This window comes from Ochotona princeps, chromosome 19, assembly GCF_030435755.1.
Source record: "Ochotona princeps isolate mOchPri1 chromosome 19, mOchPri1.hap1, whole genome shotgun sequence".
Lineage (NCBI taxonomy): Eukaryota > Metazoa > Chordata > Mammalia > Lagomorpha > Ochotonidae > Ochotona > Ochotona princeps.
This window is the reverse complement of record NC_080850.1, coordinates 14,195,018-14,215,617: the sequence shown is the minus strand read 5'-3', so window position 1 is coordinate 14,215,617 and position 20,600 is coordinate 14,195,018. Positions and strand designations below refer to the sequence as shown.

The 20,600-nt window shown below is 35.2% G+C and overlaps 1 protein-coding gene across 2 annotated transcripts in view; it reads left to right on the top strand.

The window, feature by feature from the left end:
* The first annotated feature begins 1,367 nt into the window (after window positions 1–1,367).
* GABRA1 (gamma-aminobutyric acid type A receptor subunit alpha1) overlaps window positions 1,368–20,600 on the top strand; it is a 56,166-nt gene continuing 36,933 nt past the window's right edge. Inside the window, exons 1-3 of one of the 2 annotated variants that reach the window (XM_004587462.4) lie at window positions 1,368–1,681; window positions 3,999–4,087; window positions 7,357–7,469. In XM_004587462.4, the coding sequence (XP_004587519.2) occupies window positions 4,005–4,087; window positions 7,357–7,469 (196 nt within the window). In that variant the 5' untranslated portion in view covers window positions 1,368–1,681; window positions 3,999–4,004. Of the gene's footprint in view, window positions 1,682–3,927; window positions 4,088–7,356; window positions 7,470–20,600 lie in introns of those variants that run through there. The other variant, XM_058677372.1, reaches the window with a different exon arrangement.

Genomic DNA, 20,600 nt, shown 5'->3' with positions numbered 1-20,600 from the left:
AATAAATAAATAAATAAATAAATAGAATACTGACACAAAAACTCCAAAGCGGTTCTGGACTATTCTCTGTTTATGTTTTCACTTTGGTTTGTCAAGTTCCTCCCCTATCCAAAAAGTCAATCTACTAGAAGCCCATTTGAGGAAAACAGGCAGTGAGCTTACCACACCTCGGATCTTACCCACCAGAAGAAAGAGCCACCCCATCTGTTCAGTGCCTCCCGCCTTGTCTGGGCAAAAGTGCTGAAGGGACAGTTCCCTGTGGGTTCCTGTCAGTATGCACTCCCGGGAAGCAGCACCCACTCTCTTTGCTACAAAGAGCCATTCACAAAATCCAGAAAGAAACTACATTCTTCGTTGGTTCCTCGGCAATTTAGTTAGACTGATGTTGGACCACACGCCCCTTCTCTAAGTCTATTCGTGGGTGGATAGCTTCCAAGGAGGGTTAAAGACGAGATTAGAAAAATAAGTAGAAGTAGAAAAACAAAAGCAAAGGCGGGTCTTAACTTTGCTTCTAAAAACCTTTCCTCACCCTCTCCCATTTCCCTAAATCAGAGAATGATGAAACTCAGGCCGAGGGATGACTCCGGAAATAGAGCTATGACTCTCCAACCTAGAAACGATCAGGGCGATTATTTAAACAAATATCCCTCGCCCGGGAACGTAGGATAATTCAGAGCTACGGGCGCCTGTTTTCTCCGCGACGACAGAGACATTTGCCTCCCCGGTTCCCGAACGTGTTTCTGCTGTCCTCCAAGCTGCACAAGAAGGTGGGGTAGAAAGCGCTCGCAACCTGAAAAAAAAGTGCCAGGGGGCGCTTGGCACCCAGGGACCAATTCCACGCGGATCAGAACTCTTCCCCGCCGTCCTCACCACAGGCGACTCTGGCAGGCACGGACTCCAACATACATGTACCAGTGCGAGCAAGGGGGGAGAGCAGCGTGCGCGCCCCACATGTGCACCCTGCGCCTCCCTGTTTCATAGCTTGCGTTCATTCATATGCATGCGGTGGTTAAATATTTGATCAAAGCAGCGATAGTCTGATCAGTTGTATTTTTAATGGGCACACCTTAAAACAGGGTGCACATAGATGGCAAATGTGAAGAATTTCTCAATATAGTCGCGGTGTCCCTACCCCTTTCTACGCTTCTTTCCCCCATTCCCACTCCTCTCCAAAAAGGGAAGCTTGCAGCAGATTGTGGAAGGATTTGAGTCTGCAGCGAGAGAGAAGGGGATTAGGGACAGAGCGGTGCAAGTTAAATTGCGCTGCATATTAAAAAAAAAAAAAAAAGGGCGGATTGCTCTCCAGATCCAGAGGCTGGTACCACCTTCCTTTCTAAAATAAAATCTTTCTGGCATGAAGTCACCGCCTATTTCACATCCGGTTTGCCCTGGGACGTATTACTACTGTCTTGGTAAAGAGAAATCTTTTGTTGTATAGCTGCAGAATGAACACTGGGAAGCGAATTTGGGTGTGAAATCTTCAGCAAAGGAGCACGCAGGGTCCATGATGGCTCAGACCGAGTGAGTGAGAGGCAGCGCGAGGACGCCGCTGCGCTCCGCTCCCCGCGCGCCCGGACTCGCGGACTCGCGCGCTGCCTCCAGCCTCTCTCTGTCTCCACGATTTCCTCTCGCAGACTTTTACCAGGTCTTGAGCGATCCTGTGCCCAGAAGGGGGCCCGAGGTAAGTGAGGCTTCGGACCGGATACCCACGGCTTTGAATAAGGTTTTGCGAAGCTGGAGAGACAGGAATTGTATAGTGAAGGAGGGGGAAACAGAGCAAAGGAGAGCAGGACAAGAGCCTAATCCCATGACAGGTAGGAACAACGAATGTTTTTCTTTCAGGGTGACAACTGCAGCTACATAAGGATATTATTTGTTTCTCTCTTCTTCTCTGTCCTCTTTTCTTAGGCAGGCTTCAATTTATTCCGCGGGATGGGCGGTGACATGTCGTTTTGGTCCTTTCCTTCCTTCCTTTTTTTAAAAATTTTTCTCTTGCTAGGAGGAGCTGGGTGAGTTGAGGAGGGATGTTGGGGACCATCGTCTAAAGTTAAGATGCTAGGACAGAAAACCTGTCTCCCCTTTCCATCCGAAGATAAGCACACTTATCTTAGCTGAAGATTTCTCTCTCCTCGGTGCGCGCTGCTGAAATGCCCTCTGGTGTAGGGGTCTCTGCCACGCTGAACATGAAGAACTCAACTTATTATTCAATACGGGTGGCATGGGACATGGGTGTTTGGGTTGTGTGTGTCTGGAGGTGGGAAGAAGGCAGGAGATTGCTGCGTTCCTTTTAAACTGTTATGTTTGTATTTGCAAGAAACTTTCTTACTCAACAACTGAAGTACCATGATGGGTTTGTTTTTCTCGTTTTAAAATGTCAGAGGATGGTGAAGGAGATAGTTCCTTTCCTGGGCATTTTGTTTTGTTTATCCCTTCAGGAATTCCTCCCATGTATAAAGATCAATAAAAATTAATCAGGCCAAGAAAAGGGTTCTTTTCTTCATAGTAGATGTTAAAGATTAACACAAGGGTGAATTACAATGTATAATTTGGATGCAATCTGTTAACATAATGATATTTACCAAAGATTTCTGATCACATTCAACTTATCTGTGTCAAAAGCAGTTACTACCTTCAGGAAAAGCCTCACAGTTCTCATCTGTTGACCATTTCAATTCTAAACAAATTATATTTCATTGCTTACAAGCCTGTTTGTGATTTTTTTTCTTTATTGTTTTAAATGATCTCCAAGAGTGTAAAATGCATTTATGATGTATTTAAAGACATACCACACCAAAGTAGACAGTGCTTAATGAAAATATGTTTTAGAATATTTGCAATCCATTAGTCACTGACCCTACTAAAGCGTATAGACTTAGGGAAGTGTTATCAAACACCTTTAACATTTCTCATACAATGACTATCATTAATGATGGTACGTGAAAGTAAAATGTTACCCTCTGCTCCTTTACCAAGTAGTGCCCTGAATTTCAAAAACTGACTTCACAGTTAGATTCTATACATTTAATTTTTTGAGCTTCCTGAACTCCTCCATTCCTCCATCACCCCATTTCTAAGTCTAAATTCAACAATCAGACAGTGACTGATTGCACTGTACCTAAGAGGGAAAAAGGAGCCCCTTACTCATGCAAAGCAAAGCCCTCCAGGTCCCATCTGTTAGAGACGAAACATTTTCTAGCAGCAACCTGGCAGAATTCAAGAGGGACTGAGAGATGTGTGGGGGCATGTTTGTGTGCCTTTACGTGTGTAGTGTGTATGGATTATATGTGCAAGAGAGATCAGCACATGGTTTGACTACAAAGTATGTCCTCTAGCCTCACAGGCGCATTAGTGAGCACATTTAACAAGACAATCACCAACACAGAATTTAAGCATGAATTTGGTATTCAACAGTGTGTTTCCAGTAGCTTTGGGAAAAAAAAAAGGAAAAAAATACAACTGCTTCTGACACAAAGCTAGTCACAAAACAAAGATGAATTCTGTTGACAGAGAATGGTAACCTACGCCATTCCCTCTGCTTTTCCCCCCGTTAGAGAAATATTTTCCCCCTGTTAGAGAAACAAGCTTTAAAAAAATCCCAACACAGAGTTCAGTTATGGGAACTTAAATCAGAAAGGTCAAAATTTTCAGATGATAAGCAGAGAGAAGAGACACTACATCAAATTATATGAGGTAAATAAAACCTAGGAAAAGACTTTCACAGATTCTTGTGTTGAACCATATTAGCACCAGAAAGTGTTTCAACTTGTATTTTTGTCCAGGGGCAATTAAAGTACAGATATATCTTTTTGAATGAGGGATGGAAGGGAAAGTGGAGAATGGATGGTCCAGGTTTCCATTACTTCCAATGAGGTATCATATTCCAGTGAGGTCATTTCCTGACTTGAAAGCATTCATCTGAACGGCCTCAGTCAGCCCTAGTGGTTATAACCTGATGTTTCTTGCAAGACACATTGATCTAGACTTATTCTACTTTCCAGCTGCTCATGCCCGCGATGAAGGGAAGTCTCTGTCTCTCTCACTCTCTTTGGGCCGGAATCCTCCTTCTGAGCACACTGACTGGAAGAAGGTGGGGACACTTTATTTTAAATCTACATGAGAATTTCTGTAACTTTTCATTTATCCCATTAGGGGGAAGAAAATTGCCCTTGGATGAATTCATGACTAAGGGAATTCAAAATAAAACAACTTAACTGCAATTCAACCACATCCCAGAATAAATTAGACTAGAGTGAAAAATTGAAAAATTAAGTCTTATTTGCATGTTAGTTTGGACAAACTTCATAAGGCTTTAATATGTGTTAATTCAACTTTTGAGTCTTAAATTGAACTTTTCACTACTCACATGTTTCTTAACAAAATGTGTGACTTTCTAATTTACAGGAAAAGTTACCCTGATTTTTGTCTGCATACGATGTCAGTTGATTTTCCAACAATAAAATTTCTAGCATTGTAAAGATCATGGAATAAGTTGCAAATCTGTAAAAATGGAACATTTAATATATTTGTAATTCAAAAGTCATAAGTCTCTACAAATGCATGAGCACATTATGTTTTGAAACCATCATTTGTATAATTAATAGAGGTAGAATATATTATAGAAATATTTATCAACAATGGGTAAAACTGAACTCCAACTAGACATAACTACCGCATTAACAAATTGTAAGAATTTCCTAAGTGTAACACATTCAAGATAGTTTCAAGTGATCCAATCAAGTGTACAAGGTATTGCGATTAAAACCACATAGATGGCCAGTGTTTTAGATTATTCTTATGTGTTTCAATGTTTCTATGTGGCCTTTTCCTCTGGCCCATAAGAAAGTCTGAACGTGAAATCTTATAAAGCAAGATGGACTAGTCTGAAAAAGCATATGAAATTAAGAGAATTCTTTTCTTGAGATGTAATCTATTCTTAACTGTTTTAAACAATTGCATGCGGTAAATACTGACCACTGTATGCCTAGAGCATACTTTATTGCCAGACATTCTTCATCTGAAGAGTTAAATGCCCTTTACTGCTTTTGAAAAATTATATGAACTGTTACTATTATAATGACCTGTAGATGGAGTTAGTGCACAGTGTTTTATGATCTAGTGGCTCATATGGAATCAAAATCAGGTACTGTAACTGACATTTCTCTTTAAAATATGCACTCAATTTAGGAAACACTACATTGGCATGAGTGTTTAACGCCAAATTCATAATCTTGATCTTTTTCACCCTAGGGTACTTCTCTGGCAATTATAATTTGACATACACTGTGTAAATTAGAAGTATAAACTGAGGAAGAACCTGATCAAAAACAATTTCATAGAAGATTTCTCCTTAAACTGGGTTAGCAGAACTAGTCTTCTTGAGCAAAATTAACAAGTCTGAACATTTGTTTTGCAATGCAAACTGTTTGGAGAAAGCAATGTTTTATAAGATACAATCAGAGAAAGCCATTTCCTAAATTTTGCATAAGCTATAAAAGCATAGGGAAGGCAGGTAGAAGTGACATATTGTAAGGGTTATATTAATAATCGATTGCACTTTATAATGCCACTACATTTCATCTTTTCTTCCCTACTTTTTTTTTATTTCTGCCTAGCTTAGACTTCTTTATCAGGCCTTCCTCACAACTTAAGGTGTGTTAACATTTTATTTTTTCCTTCTTTATCAAGATGACCTTCCAATATCCTTGAAAGATGAATGCATAGCAGTTGTTTCTGCACACTGAGATTTTACAAATAATTGTATCCAGAAAACTGTCTTTGCCTTACTCCAGTCATCTGCCAATGAAATATTAACAGAAGATACGGAGTTCAAGAAAATTTTGATTTTAAAAAGTCAACAAAAGATTTATTTTGGCCAAAAGAGTGTTAACTCTCATTTTCTGTCATTAATAATAAAAATGGTTTCATAAAAACATTCTTTATAGATGTAATATAATGAACACTTATTATTTATAATAAATTTAGTAGATTAAGATTTAACCAGAAAAATATAGCCATTATACTTTGCCATTACATAATTAGTCATCTGCTAATCAGTGTATGTGTTTGAAATAGCATTTTATATTGTCCTTCAGTTAATGAGCGAACTCTGGTTTAAAATGTTGCTTTTTAAAGATACTTTTCACTAATATAAATACACAAAAATGAAGCAAAAGTCATATTAAAGGGAAAATATGAATGACAGATTTCCAGCAATTTTTGAGTATACATCCTTTATTTGCTTATTTTGTTGTTCAAGGTCAGAGATACTGCTAAAATGTATCAGGAGTGTAATCTATGGGGACATAGAAATGCCCTTCTGAATGACTTTATAGGTATTATGCTAATGATTACATAAAATATGATTCAAGAAGTATACTCAGAAATGCGATTGGTTCAAGAAATAGACACATTTTAAACTTACGGTTACAGTAAGTCTGAAACTCAAAGACCAGTGATGGTAATGGATACAAACTGTTCTCATATATTAAGGTCTAATTAAAATTTTTTGCAAAGAAGACAAATGGAAATAAAGTTTTAAAACCAAGATGAAGATGGCTTCTAGGTTGAGTTTTGCTCACAAATTGCTGTCTTCTCAAAACAAACACTAAAACTGTGGTACAGTTTAGTAAATTGCAAATTAAGAGTAGTGAGCTTAATCTTTGCCAAAGTTCCTTTTACATTTAAGACCAGACATGATAGAAATCCCATTAGTAAGAAGTTTGAATAGACAATTTAAAAAAAAAATTGGTTTATAGAGGAAATTGGCTAAAGGAAAAGAAAATTTGTAGACTGAAGCAAACATATAATTATACCAAGATATGTGTTATCTATATTTCTATCTCAATATCTTGAAGAAAGAGCATAATCAAAGCAAAGTACAGATTTATACGGAGTAGAAACAAGGATGCTAGGAAGTGAAAATAGAGCTTTTGGATATACTGTAATAAGTAAAAGCTACAAATTCTTCCTATTACATACATTTTTCTTATTTGTGAAAAATTCCGCAGGTTTTATTTTTCTATGATGAGTTAATATTTTGCTAAGTCCGGGAAGACACTCATGAGAATGTAATCTACATGCAGAAAATAGAGTATTTAATGACATTGCATACATCTCCCTTACTTTTTCTTCCATGTTTAGAAATACTAGAATGAAGAGCTTATCATCAGTGAGAACAATTCTGAGAGAATGCGGAGTGTTAAAATATGACTTCATTTTTAAACTCCATTTGAGGAATTCCAATTGAGATTCAATTGGAAAACAAATGGCAAGAAAAATCTTGGAAAGACCTTGGTTGGAGACAGGTTTGGGTAGAAATGTACAACTTGCTTATCCCTATTCTTACCTCCTTTTCAGCTATGGACAGCCCTCATTGCAAGATGAACTTAAAGATAATACAACTGTCTTCACTAGGATTTTGGACAGACTTCTGGATGGTTATGACAATCGCCTGAGACCAGGACTGGGAGGTAGGTTGCATTATTATATTTTATTTTAAAGAATAATATTTAAACTTTTACTCCCATAGCTTCTGTTTCCCACCAAATGCTAAGGTAATAATAAAGGTCATAATTTGATCATTAATGTTTGTTTTAATAGATCACTGTTAATTCCATTTATAATTCTAGTTTTTTTTTGAACATACCTATAAGTAGTGAAGGGCAGATACAAACTTCTTGTAATTGTGTGAAGATGATTTTATATGTTTGTGATGAAAATGAAGTGTTTTGTGGAATGATTTGGTTACACAGCAGAGAAAGGAGACAATATCCTCCCTTCCTGTGCAAAGACTGTGTTGGCTTCCCCCTGGCATTTTTAATCTGCATTGTATTCAAGCAGGATATCTTCTAGTCCATTGCTTTAAACATTTATTTTGAAATATTATGTATCAATTCACTATGTTGTGTTAAATTATTCTCTCCTTCCTACGATAAAAGGTGAACATGATAGATAGCGGTGTTTTATTTTTTAAACGTACATTGAAACTCAGATTCTGATTTTCTTTGGTCAAGTTTTATATTTACTGATATATAAATTCACTATCTATACTAATGAATATCTGCTTAGCAGGATGTATGGCATTTCATAGCATTACATGTATAATAATAAGAGTAAATAGTCCTAGAAATTGCACACTTATTTAAGCACCTCCTAAATAACATGATCAAACTTTCTTTTTTGGTTAAACAATTACTAATGAAGCTAAAGTAAAATATTGATCTCCAAATAAGACAAATGAAGCAAGGAAACAGATTACTGTTCAAAGTTCACACAAGTAGTCAAAAGAAGAATCTGACTTTAAGCTGTAGTCGATTACAAAAAATGCGTGAAAACTATTTAATATCAATACTTAAATGATAGTTAAATGACAATATTGAGAAAATTGCATCATTCAGCCAACAAAGACAAACAGAGAACAGAAGGTTAGAAAACAAAACACAGATTTTACAACTCAATGAGTGGGACTGGATTTAGTTACTTTTTAACAAATACTCTGCACAGTGCAATCTCATGGATGGGCAACAAGGGTCTCTTCGGGGCTGTCAAATTCTGTTAAAGTCCCAGAGGCTGAAGAGATAAGACTTGTCAAAGACACAGCTGAAATCTATGTGAAAGATCTTATCAGGTGTCTTTTAAAAAAATCAATTTCAAACATTTGTTTTGGCACTCAATATACAAATGTGTTCAGCTCCACTTTCCATTTAAGTTGCTAGGAGAAAAATCTAAAAATTAAATGGGGGGTGATCACCAAGTGAAGATCATAATTGTATTCCTACGTGTTCGTGTATCTCCATGGACACACTAGAATTTGCTTCCAGAGAGTATACTCAGTTTGTAACAATTTGGAATTCATTACTAACACTGCAAGTGTAGGGGAGTAGTATCCAAAAAATCAGAGTCAGGATACTCATACAGTTTTTGAAAAGCATGAGTTATGAGTTATTTCTCATCCCTTTACTGAATCTCCTTATCAACCTATGATATAATTAAAATGGCAGTAGAATTTTACAATCTATTCACATTTTTTATTCTTTTCCCCAGCTCAGGAAGTCTATCTAGTCTTTCAAGGTGTGAATATGAATATCCTCTGAAAGATCTATGCATAGTTTTCAGTTTTTTAAGGAATCTTCCTTATATATACTTTCTTTAATGATCAGCTGTGTGGCTATATTGTAGTTCAGAGCACAAGGAACAAGCCGTGACAGCTAATTTCCATATAATTGCCTATGATAACTTTAATAAATGCATATTATAACCCTTTGATCAAATATAGTCTGATCAGGAAGCATATTAACTAATCCTCATTGCACAGCTACACCAGGGACAACCATAGACACTGAGGACATACAAACTAATAGGTTGAAAAGCAAATCTGCAATTGTCAAGCAACTGGAATATTTGTTTATAAAATTAAGCCAGTTAACTCACACTAAACCATTATTATCTTTGTTAAATCTACTATTATTATCTAATTCAAGGAAATAAGAAATACATACATAAATTTGAAGAGCAAAAAAGTATCTTACTGAATATAGAATAAGATAACTTCTTTTGAATTAAAATGAATGTAATATGAGGGAGTATTTGAAATTTCATTGAAATTTGCAATATAAAAATATGTATTTCACCAAGAAAAATCTGTTTTAATTTGTTTCAGGTCCCTTGCATGCTTATAATAATAGCAAATTCCAGGATTTGGTAAAACTGAAGGAATGGATTTGCCTTCATTTTTACTTCTGTTTAGGTTTCTCCTTTTGTTGACTTCTGGAAACACTTTTCTTTTCTTTTTTTTTTTTTTTTTTTTTTTTTTTTTTAGTGTAACAGACATTAAAACAAAAGTAAAATTGACTCAAATATTTCTCTATTTTTCTTATAAATGTTATAGAAATACAGTACAACTAAATGCTATGAAATTGAGATTTCTGCAATAAATTTTAATATTGCCAAAATATAGTCATTTATATTCTGTTTTTAGTGCATTCTATTATGTTTTAGGTATAAAAAAGACATTAGTTTATTACATATATCTACAGAGTTATCAGATTTTCAGTATATGCTATGAATGCTTGTCACTATAGAACTACAGTTTAAAATGTCACACATACTTTTTCAAAAATAATCAACTATAGAATTAGAAAAAGAAAACAATAATATCTTGATTACTGTCAGACATAACGGGAAATTACTTTATGGCTTTTTTTGTCAATATGATTAAAATACTTAACTTCATTCCATAACTATATATTTCTGGGGAAAAAAGTATGTTTCATATTCCAGACAGTTGTCCCCTTATGTGAGCTGAATGCTTTTATATGAAAACACTCATTATAGGAAATACTTGAAAGAATATTGTCAGCTTAGAAGGAGACAAGTTTACTTATAGTAAGTTCATAGTCACAGCTAGGATAATATCCTCCTGCAGAAGAAATGCTTGCTTTTTCTTCTTTATGATAATTTTTTAAGTAAAATTATCAGTGGTGTTGAAAAGACAGCTATAGTTGGTTCTCAATGTCTTCAGAAAATAGGGAAACACGTAATAGATAAGATTTGAAACTAACACAAAGGATGTTTGTATGTGCAAATTCGTCATGATTGATCTCTTTCACGCACACTACATCAGAAAGTTTAACGAGTAGAACTTCAAATGCATAAATTGGTTGATCCAAATGACAAAGAAGTTTACAAATTTTGTAACTGAATAAAAATGGTAATGTTTTAGGGACAAGTTCAATCCTGGGAAAAAGAAACAAAACAGATAACAGAAAGAGATATATACCAGAATAATTTTCAAGACAGGAGTGAGAGAAAAAAATTAGGATATGTATGATATTAAGTTTGGCATACACGCTATTCAGTAACATAAAAAATAAATAAATTGGTCACATTCACATTTTAAGTACAAAGTAAATGAAGAAAAGTTAAAATAAATATGAATCCAGAAAAGACAAATCAAAATTGTCCATAACTGTCAAACTCATAATTTTTTGCTTGTTAGCAAGGTAATAAAGAAGCAATTATTCCTTGCAATTGGAAGTTGAAAATAATTTTTCAAGATTCTTGCTTCTAGCATGGTCAGTACCAAAAATAAAATACCTGAGAAAGGAGAATCTAAATGTCAGATAAAAGGGGAGGTAAAAGAGAAAATATATATAAAAAAATAAAAAGTAAAACAATACGGTGGGCAGAAAATAAGGAGACAGAATGGAGTACCGAGGATGGAGATAATGGAAAGGAATGGAGAGTATGGTGGAGAAGAAAACTGGACACGTTGAGTGTCAGGTGAGTTCAGGTGTTGCAGGATTAAGGAAGACTCCTTTTGACATTTTCCATTGTGACCACATCAGCAGTTCTCTGAAGAAATTCGTTCCCCTAAATTGTTTCTTTATCAGCCAACGATTATCTTAAACGTAAAAGGAAGGATGATGCTCTGCTTCCTAAACTATTACACATCAAACAATGAATTGCATCCATCTAGATGAAATCTTAGTAAGGTTCTTATTGGCTAATTCCTAACACTAGGGGTAGAGAAAACAATAATCCATAAACAGATTCCAGGATTAGTCCTTGAGGGTTCTAGGCTTCTAAGGACAAATGATACCTTTCATTGGTACATGTCCCTTCCTGTTTGCCCCGCTGTACAAGGGTACAAGTTTGCCCTTTCTTTACTATACACCCAAAATTCCACGGTGAGCCAGAGTCACATGCAATTGTTTATTCAGCCAATACCACCAAGCTAAGTATATCCTCTTCCTCATGTCCACATGCTCTTCTCACCCAGCTCACTCATAAAAGACACTTCAGAAATAAAGCAATGTCACTCTTTTGAAAACAAGTCCAGGCGAGCCCATCTTTAACTGGAATGCAAATAGGATAGAGCTGAAGGAATGAGATAATGGTTATGTCACATTTTGAAGGGATTGCGATAGAAGTGGTCACTCCTTCTCCCTCCCTGCTCATGGTAGTTCCTGAAAACACTGTTATAGCTTCTAAATACAGTCTGAAATTTAATTTCAGTAAAAAAAAGAATCTGGTGATAGATACCTCTCAAAGATTTTATCATCCATCCACACGGAAAGATATGGCACAGGAAACAGAGATAAAGGTGTATTTCTAATGTGACAAACCCAGGATGGGAGAAGAAGCAGATGAACCAGCTAGGTAGTTAGGCAGGTAGGGAAAGAACAAATTGTATCTGTATCCTTACTGCACAATAACAATTTGGATCTTCTATCTGTTTCTTCTTTGTCCTCCCTCCATCCTTTTTCCCTTGTAAGGTTTGTATATTTGTCTGTTTTGGTTTTACTCATTTGTGTATTGTGTTAAATTTCACTGAGTAAAAATTATTAAAGAAGTATTTGTAACTATTTGTAAGTATTTGTAATCATAACATTATGATTTTTAAAAATAGATGCCTCACAACACACTGTATCCTTATTATCATGATTCTCCTATTCTTGAAATATTTATTCCACTAAAACAAATTTCGAATTAGCCACCAGCTTAATTATTTTAAGAGTTCAACTGTAACTTATAACAAATTGTGACTGCAAAAAGAAAGCTAACTTAGTTTGAAATTCTTTGCAGCTACAAAAATAGCATTGGCTTGTGAGGCAATGAGCTTAGATCACAGGTTGTAATTCCCTCAGGTAAAAATAAGAAAAAAAATTGGAAAACTAACGATGCAACTAGCAAATCAAGTTTAGGATGGTTTTGTGCAACTTTGCAGTTTTGGTCACTAGATAATGGAAAAAAGCAGAGGAGTCAATATTTTTCAAAATTCAATTTTCATCTAGCTCAAAATTGTGGGATGTCAGATTAGTCGTGATTTTTTTTTTAACACTATGACATTGAGATCAAGGAGAGGTGGTCCATTCATGTTCAGCCCACATTAGAATACTCTTTTTGTACTTACACTAAAAAGCAAGAATTTCAAAAATAAAGAGCTAGGTATTTCTGCCATAATATCACAAGATAAAAATGTCCTAAATTACTGACCACATTCAAAGAATAAATAGCCAAGTTAATCTTTGCCAGTCCTTATTTCTACTATTATGTGTACTTACCAGAAAATGGCCTGTAGGAATTCTTTAGGAATTCTTTCCTTCAAACTTGTGATATTTTAGTGCTTCTAGTGCAAGACAACGGCACATTTTGGTATGCTGCCGTCACAATTACTGTATTTGGACATGTTATGGCTCAGGTGAATTTCATAGAAAATACAATTATCAAAAACCTAAGACGTTTTTTGAGGTTTTCAAATGAACTAGCAGCACCTTGTAACCTTTCCTGGCTGAGATGGCAGTCAGCTTCTGTAATGAATCTAACCTGTATGCCCAAAGGAATATTGCAGCATGTTTAGAAAACATTCTGCTGTTATCCTTCCTGTTGTGTTTAAATCATCTACATTGTCAGTGCCAGGAATTTCCCGAGATAAAATGTAGCCACTGAGACTATGCTCAAGACCACAGTGTTGGTGAATGGGTAGTTTATTTCTTGGGCAAATACTCTTGATATTTATACAGTCTCTCTTTTCCATTATAACTCTAGTATTAATATGCTATCTTTAAAAATGTTTTCTATAGAGGACTGCTGTTTTTGCTGGAAGAATATGAATTTTGTATTTGAAAAATGGCATAGTATCGCTGAGATGAGAGCTGCCTTGTTGGCTGCTACAAACTATCATTTTTGGAAAACTTAAGAGAATGTAAGGTCCCAAGTGATGGTATATTTTTCAAGAAATTATTATTGTATAACTAACTACCACACTGCAAACAGGAAATATTATGTCTCAAGGTTATTACACAGGTTATAGAATTTTGATCAAGACTTTTCAGATAAAAAGAAACTCAAATATTGCAATGTATCCTCATTATGAAAGTTAATCTCTCAATATAAACTGCTCATGGGATGGTATAGGGAGAACAGTGCTCAGTGAAAATGAAATAAATATCTACTGTAATAAAATTGGCCTTTATCTTTAGGAAATGTTTGCACCATCTAACTTCTTAAATTCTCAAAACTCAGAATGATCAGCGGTTGGTTAGATAGCTTAATATATATGCATCTAGTCCATATGCACAATTAGCATGGTAACCCCCTCCCTGAAATACGTTTTTCTTGTTAAATAGGAGGAAGGTGACATTTTTTTCTAAGGCATTGTTTTACAAGAACAGAAATGAAGGACAATTTTGCTCAAGTCATGCTCACAGGTAGCTAGAGTACTGCATAATGTAGGAGTATACATTATTTATGTGGGAGGCCAGGATTATTTTAAATTTCCAAATAGAATCATTTTAAAGTAGTGTTAAAATACATTTTACAGTGGCTAATACTAGTAATTTAGTCTCCGTGTAGTCTTTTTTTCCTTTGAATTTGATGGACAAAAAATAGCTTAGGGTAGTAAACAGACCTCCTTCATAAGTAAAAAGTCTTCAGAACCAAACAAATAAATATGAGTCTGTGTTTCTCAGTATACATTTCTAGCGAAAATATGGCCAATGTCATTTATTTAAAAAGTAGTTGACTGATTGTAGTCATTTGAATGGCAGAAAGACAAATATGGATCTCCCATATGCTAGTTAACTCCCAAAAATCCCACCAAAGAGAGGGGTATGGGGGTTTGGTCCTGGCTAATGCCAGGACCTGGGAACTCAATCCAGGTCTCCCGCATGGGTGGAAAGGAATTAAGCTACTAGAGCCACCATCTGCTGCCTCTCAGGGTGCATCCCAGCAGGAAAGTAGAATGGGGCAGAGCAAGGACTCAACTGAGCCACTCCAATATAAGATGTGTACATCTCAATAAGGGTTTTAATTGCTCTACCCATGCTAATTTAAATAAATTATTGTGATAGACATTACCATTAAATACCAGCTACATTCTTTAAACTATGCAGTTCCTTCTCTGTTTTATTATCGTCGTTGTCAATCTAGTCTTCAGACAACATTAACTATAGGAGTATATGTTTCCCATTGCGTTAAAGATTACTGCTAACTGAAATGGACAAGACTCTTCGGATGTAGCTGTGTCTGCTGCATGTTATGCCATGGTCATCAGCATCAACAGGCTTCAGAAATACTGGACTTTCTAATTCTTAAACAACTCATTTTCTCACTTGATTTTAGCCAAAAGGCTGAGAAGCGATAAACACATTTTCTCGCATGAGATCCTTTTCCTGCTTTTTTCCTTTCCTGATATCTTTCCCTAGACCTGACAGTCAGTGAGGTTTTCTTATCTTTCAAGAGTCAGGTTAAATGCTATCTCTTCAAAAAGACATTCCTTCAGGGCATTACAATGATGTGAATTTAATTGGCTTGGTATTTTATGCAGCTGCTTCTTAACGTATGTTACTATATCAACCTTTCTCCTTATCTACTTATCACTGATACGTCTTCTATTTATCCACCTAAAAAATCAACAAGTATGCGAAGAACCAGAATATGCGTATATTTCTTTGTCACCATATTATTCTGACCTGGAGTAGTGCTTAACTGTCACATACAAAATGCTCCATCAACATTGACAGAGTTAATATTAGATAAATGCTACTCAAAGCATTTGACCTCATTCCAAAACTACATTGATGGTTGTGCAGGTATTATTTCTTCATTTGACGCATCCAGAAACATACTTAAAAAAAAAAAAAAACTAAAGGATTGTATCTAAAGTCACATAGTTTATCCACACACACAAAAAATCACAGTTAAGGTCTAAGTCCTTGGAGTCCTCATCCCATGTGTGTTTAATCACTTTTTTACAATGCTTTTCTGAGTTTTGCTCCAGCACTAATCATCTTTTGAAATGATCACTTCCAAACATTGGCTATTTCTATGCTTATCAGCATTATAGGGAATTCCCAGTACAAACAGATCTATTGCTGCTAGCAGTTAGAATATATGAGTATTTGTGTGTACATACATATAATGTGTGTATAAATGGGTGTGTAATACATACTCATACTATATGACTAATTGCAATTATATGTGTGTAAATATATGTAGAATATCCTACTGAAAGATTTGCTTATTTAAATCCCAAATTAAATTTGATTTATTTGTTGTCAAATACTTCACTGACATTGATGTTGAAATTCCCCCAGTAACCATAATAACCATCATCATCATCATTATAATCTCATTTTATATAAATCTAGTCAACATGTTTCTTTTCAAAACTCGAACATATGCATAAACTTTCACTTTACATTGAGCCTTCAAGGACTGTGATGAAGAAAATATGACTGGACAAAAACTCTGATTATTTGTCTCTGTGAACATTACTTCCAGATGAGCCAATTTAATTTATTCCTATTTTCAGACCATTGCCTCATTACATAAAACATTCATTCATTTATAGTTTTGGCTAAGTGTGTTACCACTGAAACTTCATTAGAAGTTCCTCATTCATACTGTATGTTCTTACATGGAATACACTAAAGCATAAAATCAAGGAAGGTATTTTTAATAACACCTAACAATCTAATGGTATTTTTAATAACACATAATAATCTAATGCTAATTTAGCAAATTCTAATATGAGAGGATATGCTTCAAATTCTAGTGTCCCTTAAATAATAAATCATTATAGAAACACATAGATACATAAACACACAGGATTGCCAACAATTTTTTGGAAAGTGTACTTTATCAGAAAAGTACGTGTGGATTTCAATTTTGTTTTGCACTCTGGGATGCAGTTGTGGCACAGTGAGCAAGCTGCTGCCTGTGGAACTTACACCTCATATCCTGACTGTTCTGCTTCTGCTCCTGCTCCATGCTGTTGGAGTGGGAAGGTAGTAAGACTGGAGCAAACACCTGGATCCCTGTCACTTGCATGGGAAACGTGGATGAAGTTCTCGGCTGGCCACTTCCCAGGACCTGCCCCTGCAATTCCAGTTTTCTTAGGGGTGAACCAGTGGCTGAAAAATATTTCTCCCTACAACTTTTTCTAAGTAAATAAATGTTTTTAAAATGCATATTTTAAAATTAAAATTTATATTTGCATTCAAACACACTGATCTTTTATTTTCTCATGGGAACTTTTCGGAATTTTCTTGTGTGTGTGTGTGTGTGTGTGCTGGGGGACTGAAATTTATTTGCTAACATGTCTAAAATTCCTAGAATTTGAAAAAAAAAGTGAGACTCCTAAATAATCTCCTTATATACAAGCAATGATTTTTTTCTTTCTAACCAGGTCATGGGCCTAAAGAGATGTGAATTTCAAATCATAATTCTTTCGTCAAAAAAAGAAAAATAGAATAAAAAAGTTAAAGTTAATTTGGTGCAAATATGTTTTTTCATGAACCTTCCTGAATGCTCCTTGTACATTAGAAGAGAAATTATGGGAATTGATTATTTCCTTCTCCTTTTATTCTTTTTCCTCATGTCACCTATATGTGAAATTCCAATAGATTCTGCCTCTTCCCCTTCTAATGCCATCATTCACCCCTTCCATTTGGTGATTTTTTTTTTTTTGCCTGCAATTGTTCATAGGAATTGTTTAGCTTGAAAACTTGAAAACTTGCTAACTGGAGCCTAGGGTTTGTAAGTATGATTGGATAAGACAGTAAATGTAGAAATAATCACAAACTCTTTAAAGATATGTGCACCATCAGAGTGTTTGGTGAGAAAATAATTTGAAAGTTCCGCCCTATGGCAGTTTTTGGTTAGGATAATTTATTTGCTGCAATGACATGTTTTGTGAAATCTGAATGGCAAGTAATCACTAGAAAACAAGATGGCTACAACTGAAGAAGATAAACTGGATGTTCAGTAAGTTCAGGGGCAAGGATAGGTAAAAATAAAAGAAACAAACTTTATTTTTTAATGTACTTAACTTGAAAGAAAGAGAGGAATGATCCCTTTCATCTGCTGTTCCACTCCTCACATGCCTGTAAGAGCTTGGACTGAGCCAGCGTGAAGTCAGAGGCCAGGTCGTTAATTAAGGTCTCCAGTGTGGATGACACTGACCTTGAAACATTACCTGTTTTCACAATGGGTGTACATCAGCAGGAAATGGGCGTGAAGAATGGATACAGGTCATGAATGGCTCTCTGATACGGCATGAGGCCATTCTAAGCTGTGGCTTAACTGCTTAAGCAAACACTCCACAGAGTGTCTTCAAAAATATTTTATTTATGTGAATTCTCTCTATTTGTCTAATCTCCACATGGGACAATAACAACTGTGCATAGTGATGAAGGTGTGAAACTTTAAACATGTTTTAGGTTTTATTTCACTAGTATAATAACCTTTGTAAATAAGCTTTAGGACTTTTAATATGTTACTTTTGTAGTATAGTCATCTAATAATAATAAAAAAAAAAAACAGGAGGAAATCATCAATGCATTTGGCAACTGGACACCATACTTATTCAGGGTATTTTATCATGCTACATAATACTGCCTGCTTGTTCCTGAAATCTCCGACAAACCACTTTTATAGTGTTAACTACCTTGAGGAGTCACCTTCAGGTGTCAAAATTATAGTCTCCCAACATTCAAGAAGTAGATAACAGAAATAAAGGGTTCAAAGAGTTGCCCAAGACAGCCAAGCATGATACAAATGTGCAAACAAGAATTAGAAAATAATTTCTAAACATTGTATTATTGACCTTTTCATCACTGTAACAAAACACATGATGTAGCCTAATTATGCAGGGGTGAAGAAACACAATTGGCTCACACTTCTAGGGGTTCAAAACAGTATTCTACAGGCTCTGAACCTTGGCTGTTTTATCTTATGGTAGATAGCCATGTGGGAACAGTAAGAAGAAATAAAGAAATCGTGTCTGAGAGAGCTAGTGCAGACAGGCTTACTGCTTTTATAACAACTCTCCTCTAAGTGCCACTATCAGAATTCAAAAGAAGTATCTGCTTCCCCTAGAATCTAAGGACCGACCACTAGGTTCTACCTCTGAAAGATTCCATAGCACTTGTTAATATTGTCACCTTGGGAACCAACCTTGGACACAGCAATCCTTGGGGGATACAATAAGACATCTCTAAACTATGCAAATACGTATCTCAAGGATAAAAATGAAAAGAATTGGTGTAATATTGAGTCTATATATTTTCCTAAGTTCCATAAGATACTCACTATAAATTCTGTACACTATAATCTGGGGATCATTAAAATTGAACTTCGGGGAAAAAAGTGAGGCTGTTTCAGCAAATTGGAAAATAAAAATAATTTAAACATTGGACCATATCATAACTTAAGTTTGAAAGAATCTCTTAATTTAGATATTCATTATGTTGGTCACACAATCTTAGCAGCGTTTAGTTAGGAGATACCCATCTATACATTAGAAGACATGAAGTTGTTTACAATTAGGGGTTGAAACTCTGCCAGGAGTCTACAGTCAGTTGTCTTTCTTCATATATTTCTTTGACAATAAGTGTATATTTCTTTATATTAAAAAATTCAAAGTAATGAGTTATTTGCTTGATACAGAAAGGACAACGCTGAAACAGGAAGGACCAAGAATAGGCTCATTTCATGAAAATTCTAGGTTCTATAATTAGAGTATATTTTCATTTTATTATTATTTTGGTTGAAATGAGGTGGTACTAGCTTACTGAATTGCTAGGTCTGACTATAATCATAAGAAATAGCAGACGTTTTAGTTAAGAAAAAGTGTTATTGTAATAAAAACAAAATCTGTGTTGAGTGTGGCAGAGATGTGCACGTACCGGAGATGAAAATGGGAACCTCCTAAGAGGATGGGCACGACAGCTGAAACACTGTTGTATTGCAGAAACAAAAACATCAGACCCATGACTGAAAGGAATTTTACTAACTACAAGTTATTTTGTAAAATCAGATATGGATTCCATGCAGTGTGAGAGGCATCTTCAGAAAGCCTACTGAGTGTATGTAGTATGAAAAAAATGCATTGATTGAAAAAATATTATTACATCAAAAACAGAATTATATTTTTTGAAGTAACCCCATAAAATATGGTCTCCTTGACAGAAGTTTTTATTGAGATGAACTATTCACAAGGGAGAGAGGACAGCTTTTTAAATTTTCTTAGACATCTATTATTGCATATAATAGATCAACTTTAAAGTCCTATGCCAGAGGTACAAATGACCTGATAAACGAAATGAGCTGCTTAAGATACTGGACTGTTATCTTTTACAACTAAGGTGAAAATCACAGTCATCCTCTTCATTCCCACCCCTCAACAAATTATTTCTTTTTGTGCAAGTAACATTTTTCTAGCTCTTGGTGAGTGACTATATTTCTTTGAAAATGTCTGTATTGAGTTGTCATAGTACTACAATAAATATGTTTTATTGGTTGATATATATTTCATCAGAGGCCAATGTAATAAAATGACAGTGAATGTGAAACAGAATCTATTAAATAAAGTTTTTCTGTATCAAAATATGATCTCATCCTTAAAATTGAAGACACATAGGTGGGCATATTTTCCCCCACAATAATTTGAAATACATCAGCTATGATTTAGTACAAAAAGGCAGTCATTTATACAACATGCTCTCAAGAATTCAAAGAGTAAATAAAGCTTGCTAAAATGTACTATATATTTCCCCAGAGCAGCCTAAATACCTAGAGAATCTGCCTGACAGTGT